Genomic DNA, 10,388 nt, shown 5'->3' with positions numbered 1-10,388 from the left:
CTGTATAATTTTGAGAGCCCTATCACACCAGATGTTCATTTCATCAAGGAGATGGCAGACGCCTTCTGTGGTGTCTCATTTGGGTTTTAAAAAGAAGTTGCAGGCTTTATGTGCCTAGGAATCTGGAGCCTAATTTCTACTGACTTTGACTACTCAATTAATGTAGTGCCTCTTGGGTACATAAATTCTAGATCTGGTCAACGCATCTCAAAAATGTTCTTCCCTGCAGAATGTTTTTAGATGCCATGGATCTCTCTTATGCAGCTGTGGGAACTGACCAAATTTTTCTATAATTAACCATCATCATTGCAATGGACTTCCACTGCAATGTAACTGAAGTAACAGTCTGAAAACACAGGCTTGAAGTCTTTTTGGCTCAACAAAAGCAATTCTGTTGCGGGTGCTAGATGGAGTCTGAAAAGGAAGGCATCTCCTCATTACGTCTGAGCAATAATTATGAAAAAGGAATGGTGCTGCAAGGGGTGATAGAGCTTGGCATATCTTTTACTGAGAAAAATAATAGTAAAATTTGGGGCACAGATGGGCTTGGAAATAATGACTGTTTACATGAGTGTTCCCTGTTTCAGTGTTAACTAGGAAAAATAAAATTGTTTCATACTTTGACAAGGAAGACTGCAATTATTAGGAAACTGGAAGAGATTGCCAGATAGGCTTGCAACATATCCATCATACTTAAGAACAGGTCAAACAAACTGTGGTCAGGAATAATACAGATAAAACTGTTTCTGCCTTAGGGAAAGCAGACAAACTGATGACCTCTGAAGGCCCTTCCGATTTTTAAACTTTTTTGGTATTATAAAAATGAAGATAGAAATGTATACATCAGGTCAGATTTTCACTTCTGGTTTGTATCTAGAATCTCATATTTGGTAAAAATCAGAAGGTATCACAGTAGAAAGGCACCTTAGAACTCAGAATGGTACCAAGCTGCTGTCAGGTACATACTGAAGCTGAGATTATTTTCCCCATGTTAAATTATAGCCCCCATCACATGTTATAACCTTATTGTTTGGCACTTTGAAACCAGGGGATATTGTTGAGCTGATTAGCCTGCACCTGTTGCAGAGAAATCTTAGGATTTAGGATTAGGACAAAAAAACCCATTTTTTGTCACTGATTTATTTTGCAATTTTCCACACTGAAACTGATAAAATGCTTTGCTGATTTTTAGATGGTAAATTCTTAGGATTCTGTTCCTCAACACAATCTACTAGGAATTTTCATAGTTGTTAGATTAAATATCTTTTTAATTTCTGTGCCTATGCATTAGCTGGTGTACTCCATTCCCCTCCACTCCTCCAAGGGATCTGCCAAAGGCATTCCCATGGCTGAGGAGGTGCATCCATGCTGTTACACACTGAGAAGTTGCATTCAGAGTCTGATGCTTGTCTTTTTGTCTTTTTGCAGCAACAGAGCCTACTGAGGTAAGGAAAGCTAATTCAGCCCTTCTGATCACTTTGGGGTTCAACATTGTGGAAAGTAAGGCCAGGACTCTTGGACTCCCCTTGCATCTACATGTGTAGCAAAGTTTTCTCTGCTCAACCATGCATCAGAATGTATCTGAACCTTATTCCACACTTTTTATTGCACTTGCCTTTATGATACCCCTAGTTGCCAAGGTACCAAAGAAGAGTATCTACCACCCCATGGTAATTCTTTGCACATGGCACAGTACATAAAAGCTGCATTGGGGAAAGATACTTCCAATGGTAGCCTGGATGCTGTTGATAATTTATATGTTTTATTATTTAATTGAATGTTACATTATAAATTGTGAGATAATATAAATGTATTGTCCTTGCAGGTTACTACGCAGGAGAATATATATGGTATGTACTACTCCATCTACAAATACATATTTGAGGGGATATACTGATTGTTATCTACTCAGTTACTTCAGAAAATAACACAGGCTTAATACAAATTAACCTTTATGAGGAATTTTAAATGAATGCACTCACCACAATGTTTCATGCAAAGCAAAGTCTCTTGGTTTTGGCCAATTGCTAAAAAAACCAATTTGCTAAAAACCTCAGCTGTTACTTTTGCTAAAAATAGCTCTGCTTAATTCATGTCCTGAATTAGGCCACTTCTAAAGGTTAGAAGCACAGAGGTCATGTGTTTCTGCTTTTTATTGATGTCAAGACTTGCTGCATAATGCACAGAGTTAGCTGATTTTGCTAGCAAGGCCTATGAGTCCCCAATGCTGGGCTTAGATGGGGACATCAGTTCTACCCGTGTGGAACAGGAATGCAGTTCCAGTTTCATTGATTTTGAGGGTTTTTCAAGAGGTCATCATGTCCAGCAAGAAGTGGCAGGACTGCTCTCCATCCATTTTTGTTTCTGGTATCTGATGTTGGGGATTTGAGTGTGAGTTGTTCATAAAGAAGTAAAACTGTGCCATCTATGGCCTAAAAATATGATGGCTAGGAAAAGAAAAAAAAGGAGAGAATGAAATAATTGAAGGAGAATGGCTCTTGGGACTCGATTAATGCCAAAATAACCACAGCTAGGAGGTTCTCAAGGTTGTCAGTGAACAAACATCTACATGAGTGAACATCCCTCCAGTCCCTAAATAGACTCTGTAAGCTTTACATGCGTCAGTGGAAAAATCATGCATCATCAGAGTAAAAAATCAGGATTCATATTTCCTCTGGGAATGAGAAAGTGATACTCTTGTGTTTCTGCACAGAATCTCCTTCACCTACAGAGACTGATGAGGAGGACGAAGATATTTTTAACAAAATTCTGAAAGTTAACAAAGGTAATGCCACCAAATTCCTGTCTATAAGGGAGCTGTCTTTTTTGCTTTTTTAGGGTGATATAGGAGGTACCATGTCTTACCACAATCTGTGCAAATGTGTTTCCCATATAACACACCACCATATAAGAGATACTACTGGGATTATGGTGTGGTCTGCTGAAGCCCTATAGCATCTCAAACTATTGTGTTAGTACTGAAGATGCTCCTAGGCATGGAGGCAACTGAAAACTATTCAGACAGTTTCCTCAGCTTTAGCTTTCAACATCTTTGTCATTCTTTGGACATAAAGAGAAAATGTGGGTATTTGTATGCTTATTTAACAGTCTTTTTCTTGAATGAAGCATTGCTTGCACTCAGCCATCATATGGTTTTGCAGTGCAGACTCCTAGATACGCTGCAGTCAGTTCCATTCTCACTGCTCCCAACTTCCTCTTCCCTGATCCTTCCAAACATTCCCTGATCTATCAGCTTGTTTTCCTCACATTTTCTCCTCCAAGAGTCATTCAAGTGACTTTACTTGAAGTAAAGTAATTGGTAGAAAGAGACGCCAAATATTCCTACAGTTTTCTCCTTACAACATTCCTCTTTTTGGTTTGCCTGCCTTCCTGGGTTTCTTTATTGTCACCTTCTGATTTTGCCCAGCGCCTTCCTGGGGAGATATCTGATGTCATTCATTCAGTGTCACACAATGGCTGATTAAATAATATCGGAGTAAAACATCATTCTTACTATTGAGACTGCTTGTTTTTTCAAGTGTGCTTAGCAGGTGTCCAGCAATTTATGGCTGAAATGTTTCCACCCTTTCTCTGTCTCCAGACAGCTCCCAGTTCCTGCAGGAAGGTGACATAGTTCCACGGAGGAGTCGCAGTGCCATCAACTGTCGCCAGTGCAACTGGCCCCAGTCCAGTGATGGGATTGTTCGTATTCCCTATGAACTGGATCCTGCTTATGGTGGGTTTAAATAGAAATTTTTTTTTAAATGGGTTTTGTCCAATATTCTTCAGAGAGAAACTTACATTGAGTGAGCACACAAACAGCTGAATAAATCAATTCTAAGGATTTACTTGTGCTGTGCCAGCACAGATAAATTTTAAGTTACAAGGACCTGAACCAGAAATATTCATTGAGACATTTTGCCTGCATCATGTTTTGGGACTGATCTCTTGGAGACAGCAATAACCATTCCCTCTAATGGTGTCTTCCAGAATGCCTTCCTTTATAAGGTTCATGACTAGTACAGTAGAGCTTCAATGATCTGCTTTTCATCAGCAAAACAGCTTCCCTTAATTGTCTCCAGGTGTCCAATAAGATACATCAGAAATGACCACTATAATTAAGAGCAAGTCGTTGAAAAAAGAGGCACCTGAATACATTTGGACAAATATCTGGATGAAGAGGATCTTGTGCCAGGCTGTTAAAATCTTAAACAAAATTCAGTACTGAGCAAAAAAAGAACCTAAGAACCTAGGCTAATGTTTCTGTCCCTCATTTATCCTGTTTTTGACAATATGTGAGATTTTAATGGCATCTACTAATCTGTGCTTGTGACCACTAAAATTAACCCTTTCTTCCCCAGAGGAGAGCCATGTAAAAGGGATTCATGATGCCATGGCAGAATTTGAAGCACTGACTTGTATTAATTTTGTGAAGCGCAAGGCAGAACGTGACTACCTCAGTATTAGATCTGCCGATGGGTGAGTTGAATGATAAATTAACAAGTTACTTTTACTCTATTTTTCAGTCCTTCCCTACACTGATGCTGTGTGACCTCAGAAAAAGCTTTTGTTTTATCACAGTGCCAAGGTATTTTCCTTGGGTACCTTACTAGGGCAAGGGCTCATCAGGTACATCAGGAACTCACTGCAGACACTGAAATAATACAAAGCATGGAAAAGCACCATTAAGGGGCAAAGAATGTCTAAGGTCATGTTTTCTCTGTGGGATAGTGCACACTTCGGCACAACATATATTGAATACTGTAGGTCCTATCTACAAAAGTAAACCAACTTATGAAATAAACAGTTCTCTGAATCACACTGTTGATCATCAAGCTTAGAATTAGAGCTTATGAGAAAGTTGTTCAACACTTAGCTTGAAAGTGTTATCTCCATCTTATCTCCAGCTGTGATACTGTCTTTAGTATTTTGAAAAAAAAAGAATTGTTATTTCAAGAGAGTTAAAGTCATGGTAAAGTCAGAATTCAGGAGCCTCTGTGCTAACAAAAGTCTTCCATTTAGCAATGGAAGACTTTTTGTTCTTTTATATGCCACGGTCACTTTTGCACTCTGACTATCACAGTGGAGAGAGGAATCCTTCCACTCCCACAAGAGGGGTGTGAAGATAGGTTCTCTGTTCTGCCTCTTTGCCTGCCTGCCAATAAAAATCCCATAAGTCTTGTTTTCAATTCCTCTCTCAGCTGCTGGTCCAACTATGGGAGAGTAGGAGGTGGACAGACTGTCTCTGTGATGAAAGGAGGCTGCATGTGGAAAGGAGTAATTCAGCATGAACTGGAGCATGCTCTGGGCTTTTTGCATGAGCACTCTCGAAGTGACAGAGATAAACACGTAAAGATCATGTGGGAGTACATCAGTCCTCGTAAGTACTTTGAACTCCTCAATGTAGGAAGTGGTATAGACACATCCTACTGCTCCCAGCTCTCCCTTTTCCCCTGAAGGGAGTAGGGAGGAAGCACACTCTTAAGTACAATATCATATATTACAGCTGACAGACCAGACTTCAAGAAATTTGAAAACTCCAATAACCTGGATCTTCCATATGACTATTCCTCAGTAATGCACTATGGCCCGTAAGTAGCAGCATGGCACTACTATTTTAGGAACTCAAATCTTACATCAGAATTAGTTTCTATCATAACTCTCTCCTAACTACCAGTTTCCCCAGTTCCCCTTCTGAGAAAAACAGTGTGAGTCAGTTCAGACCAGCTGCTCCCTAGGGCTGGGATACACTGTCCCTTAGCTTTCCATTAGGGAGCCCTCCACTGCTGGGCTTGGGAGCAAAGGAGGCCATCTGGACATTGACTCTGCTTACTGGTGGACATCTCAATGAGACCTGTTTAAACAGCACTATTAGTCATAGCAACAGCTTATGGACAATTCTTGTTCTCCCTCCAAAGCATCCTACTGAATCCTGAAAGAAGTTATGGTGCTTAGAGAGCATTGTTTCTCATGGGTTTTTTCAGATACACATTCAGCAATACCACTGGGAAAGCAACTATTGTACCAATTCCTGATAGATCAGTGCATATTGGACAGAGACAAGGGATGAGCAACTTGGATGTGGCCAAAATCAACAAACTTTACAACTGCAGTAAGTATCTCCAGACCTCCCTGTTATCTTCAACTCAGATTTGGGCACGTGGTAGAGACAGCAGTTTTTCATCAGCCTGTGAGACTATTCTCATGAATTCCTGGTACCCACTAGGGTTACTCTGGGAGGGAATGCAAAAGTGAAGCTGGAGGCATATTGTGATTAGTGAGAAAATGGAAACTGCCTCTAAAGTAAATCAAACAAATTTGCTATTAGCATAAGTGGCTGCTGTGCAACTAGACTAACTGCATACCACATTTTAAACTTCAATGGAATAATTTGGTTTCCTACAGTTCAGCAGACAACTATAAATCCCAAAAGAGCCAGATATCACCGCTCCTTATGGCAGCTGGTATTTAAGACCTGAGCCAAAACAAAACAGTTTTATGCTCCTTTGAACTTGAACAGTTTCATGTTGCTTTGTCCAGTTTTCAAAAGTTTCAAAAGTCATTCTAAGTTTGTATGTTTAAACTCCTTATACGTAACCTCTGCTAGAAGAATTTTTTATATACAGTCACAGAAATTTATTCAATCAGAGGGAAAAAAATTATGAAAGTCTTACCTCTTGCACCCCAAGTGCTCCTCCTAAGCTTAGAAGTTAAGCATTGCAGAGGCATCGTATTTGGGCTTGACTCTTCTGACATCACTTAACTTCCCCTTCTCAATGGAAAACAGTGGCACCAACTGCAGTGAATTGAAACCTCTCACTCTTTACAGAGTTGCAGAAGGAGATCTCTTGCTAAATGACAGAGCTAATCAATAAATTGAATTATTTTCAGAGCACTGAATGAAAAATGGAATGATTTTCAGAGTACTACTTTACTTTCCTCTTTGATGCATTTTGTGAAATTAGGACAACATGAATACTCCTTTTAATCAAGACGTACCAGTACTCTGAAATGAATGCTGATAGATCAGAAAACAGAGATCAGTCCATTCTGAAGAGATTGTAGTTGTGCATGACTGAAATCTTCTGCAATCCTGAAGCAAGCATTTTTCCCTCAGGTCGCTGCAGCACTATTCTTGATGGACCTTCTGGGTCCCTGAGATCTGCCAACTACCCAAGGAATTACTCAGATAACACCAACTGTGTCTGGCTCATCCGAACCCGATCCAGAAAGGTAAACACAGGTTAAGAGTGGTCTTGAAAGATGGCTGAGCTTCTTTCAACATTAAGCATCTTGTGCTCTGTACAGCAGTTGCCAGACAAGAAAAATTTCAGAATAGTTTCTACTTCTAGAGAGGTATGTGTTAAAGCCAGGTATAGACAAAGACAATTCAGAGTTGTGATTTTGAAAAATCTCCACAAGTTGGGCTTCAGGTTTGAAAAATCAGGGCAGAGCTCCTTGAGCATGAGAGCATTCAGTGATTAGATCTGAACCCTGCAACTTCAGGGGGAGAGAGGCAAAGCTGGGTAAACAGCTCTAGTCTGTGAGTCTGTGCTTGGCTCCAGTGTAGGTTCTGTCTGTTTTAAAGGATATTCCATGAAAGAAGCATACTTATATATTAAAAATTGATTTTCTCTTCCCTTCCAGGTTTCCCTGCACTTTCAAGCCTTTCAGCTGCAAATAACTAAAGGCTGTCAGGGTGATTATGTTAAAGTTTATGATGGATCCAGCAAGTCTTCTCCAGTTCTAATGGACAAGACCTGTGGATCAAAGATCCCCAATGGCATAGTTGCTTCCAGTAATCTTATGCTTGTAGAGTTCACCACAGATGGTGCCCAGACAGCTTCTGGTTTCCAAGCCACCTTTACTGCTGGTAAGTCTGAGAACAAGGAGAATGGCAAGGAAAACAGTCCATGCCAAATCAACCTTTCTATTCACTCAGGAAAAACATTGAAGAACTGCTCTCCATGAGGGTCATCACTTCCTTCCTTGCTTTTGACATAAGGGATCAGTTCTACACTGACCCCATTTATTCATTCATGCAGATGGGGCCACACTCAGGATAAGTGATGTTAGCCAGGTGATTCACTGTTCACCTTCCCTCTCAGATATGTGCCATTCCAAAGCATGTGCCAATAAAGGCAATCAATTTAATGACACTACAAATGTTACTAGCGCAGTAGAAAGAGAAGAAATTGTAATGCAGCATTTGAATACATCATTCCCCTGGAAAAGGTGCAGTTTTCAATCACACAGTTCAGATGGTGAGACAGATCTACAGTGAATGAAGTCACCTAGCCTCTTGACAAGAAGAGAGGCAGCATTTACATGGTCAGGATTCCAGGAACCTTTCCAGCTAGAACACATTTTCTTCAGTCCCATTTAATCAATAACTAAGGCCACAACTAAACAATTATGTGACCACAAGCTTTCTAGTTAGCGTGTACCAGGTGGAATAAAGGAATTCCTGTGTGTGTGACTGCAGCCTACAGCAACTGCACAGTAGTGCAGCTTGTGTTGGGGGGAAAGGAAGCTCAGCTGTGTCATGCAGTCTTGTATCTGCCATGGGATAAGAACAAGCATGCAGAGTTTGCATGAATCCACTGAAATGCACTAACTTGACCATATAGCCAAACCAAACCAGAAATTTTGCATTGTCTCTTTGTAGTATCTATTTCTGTCCACTGTTGCTATGGAAGGAAAGAAAAATTAAGAAACTACGTGTGTTACTTTGCTGTGTCCACAAATATAAAGCAATCTTAGCTGCCAGATAAAATGTGATTTAGCATATACGTATTTTAGAGATGCTACAGTTTGTCCAGAGACTTCTGAAAGCTAAGTATTCCCTCATTTCTTTAACAGTGAGGACCCAAAGAAGATCTAGCATCCACAACTGACTTAATGAAGAAGAACCTATTCTGTGAATATTGAAATTATGTTTTTCCTACTTCGTTCCTGTCTTGGCTTGGATCAGTATGAAATTTAATTCTATTAAGAATCAAAGTTTTCATCTTCCTGAAAACGTTTATTCCCAAGTCATACAAATGTACAAATTCTATACATCTGGTGTACTTCTCCTTTTGTCTACACAGTTAAGTTATTACCTCTTTCTATTTAACAATTGAATAAAAATCTTCATTAAAAAAATAAGTTTCTGCTTCTCTTCTGCAGTAGTCACTCCCAGCCAAACACACCATCAACGTGGTCTGACTTCTTAGCCCCTTCATTCAGTCATAGGGATGTCTCTTAATTATACCACTGACATCATCATGGGTTTAGTTAGTTGGCTGAAGAGACCAGCTCCAAATTTTAAAAAATCATTTTATGGTCTTCACAGTCTTGAGCATGAAAATGTCTTGGACAGATCTAGGACAGACAGAGTCCTACACCAGCCTAACATTTCCATTTCCAAAAATGACTTCTCTCTTCCAAATTCTGTTATATCCTTAAATCACAAGTAAGGTGGACAAGACAAATCTACTTCCAGGAAAGGACTGATTCTTCCTACTGCAGTTTTCCTTCTGGCAGGCAGGGGACAGCTAAGGGTGCTCGTTTAGCCACAAGCCATTTTTGATCCCACAGGGATGATTAAGCCTATCACAGGACAAGATAATGCTGCCAGTGTTCATGCACATGTTCAGAGAAGAAATCTTTTGTCAAGAAAGTAGCTAAGCTCTTCTCTTCTGATCTCATAAGAGATCTGCAAGTGTCACAGCTCCTGGAGTGTTCATTTTATAGCCTTGCCTGCAATCACACTTTTAAAATTATATTCTCTTGACCAAGACAAGCCTGTAAGAGATCTGAGAAAAAAAATGACTGCTATTTTAATTTGTAGTATAGACAGATAGTTAAATATATGACTAACCTGAGTGTTTAATACTTATATTTTTATGGCTGAAAAAAAGGAAACACTTTTCCTATTCTTACTTTGTAATACTAGAAAACTTGAAATTCTTCTCAGAGAAATAAATTTCTAGAAAAAAAATGGGAAATTAATTTGAATTTCAGAGTAAAATTTACATGGAAAATGAATTTTAAAAAAATTCTTTTCTTTTGTTAAAGGAGGCACCAAAAAGACTTAATCTGAAAGAATTTGCTCAAAGGCCTGTCTGTGTTTATACTATAAGATGAAGAAACAGTCAGCTCTTGAGAGAAGCTTTAATTCCATTGAAGATTGCTTCCTTACCCACAGTGGCTGTGCAAATGCCTCTGAACACAGCAATCCTGAGGCTGCTTTAGAAGAGGCATTTCTTCAGCTCTTCAGACACTGCAAGATGGGTTCAGCTTCTGATGTGTTGTTTGAGTTACTCTGAGCAATCAAGTGTTGCTATCAACACATCATTAAAGGAGCAGTCCTTCTAAAGTGCTGCTAAAAATGCAGATCTAGA

General features: G+C 39.6%; 1 protein-coding gene across 1 annotated transcript in view; it reads left to right on the top strand.

The window, feature by feature from the left end:
• The window catches only part of LOC102038891 (astacin-like metalloendopeptidase), a 10,073-nt gene extending 1,128 nt beyond the window's left edge, over nucleotides 1-8,945 (top strand). The window contains exons 3-13 of the mRNA XM_031055820.1: nucleotides 1,429-1,445; nucleotides 1,826-1,850; nucleotides 2,714-2,785; nucleotides 3,602-3,736; nucleotides 4,362-4,479; nucleotides 5,202-5,380; nucleotides 5,507-5,591; nucleotides 5,985-6,112; nucleotides 7,118-7,233; nucleotides 7,648-7,873; nucleotides 8,863-8,945. Of these exons, the coding sequence (XP_030911680.1) occupies nucleotides 1,429-1,445; nucleotides 1,826-1,850; nucleotides 2,714-2,785; nucleotides 3,602-3,736; nucleotides 4,362-4,479; nucleotides 5,202-5,380; nucleotides 5,507-5,591; nucleotides 5,985-6,112; nucleotides 7,118-7,233; nucleotides 7,648-7,873; nucleotides 8,863-8,897 (1,136 nt within the window). The 3' untranslated portion in view covers nucleotides 8,898-8,945. The remainder of the gene's footprint in view (nucleotides 1-1,428; nucleotides 1,446-1,825; nucleotides 1,851-2,713; nucleotides 2,786-3,601; nucleotides 3,737-4,361; nucleotides 4,480-5,201; nucleotides 5,381-5,506; nucleotides 5,592-5,984; nucleotides 6,113-7,117; nucleotides 7,234-7,647; nucleotides 7,874-8,862) is intronic.
• Nucleotides 8,946-10,388: the final 1,443 nt, after the last annotated feature.

Source organism: Geospiza fortis, unplaced genomic scaffold, assembly GCF_000277835.1.
Source record: "Geospiza fortis unplaced genomic scaffold, GeoFor_1.0 scaffold66, whole genome shotgun sequence".
In the NCBI taxonomy this organism is placed as follows: Eukaryota; Metazoa; Chordata; class Aves; order Passeriformes; family Thraupidae; genus Geospiza; species Geospiza fortis.
The sequence above is the reverse complement of the archived record's forward strand: the minus strand, read 5'-3'. Positions and strand labels throughout refer to the sequence as shown.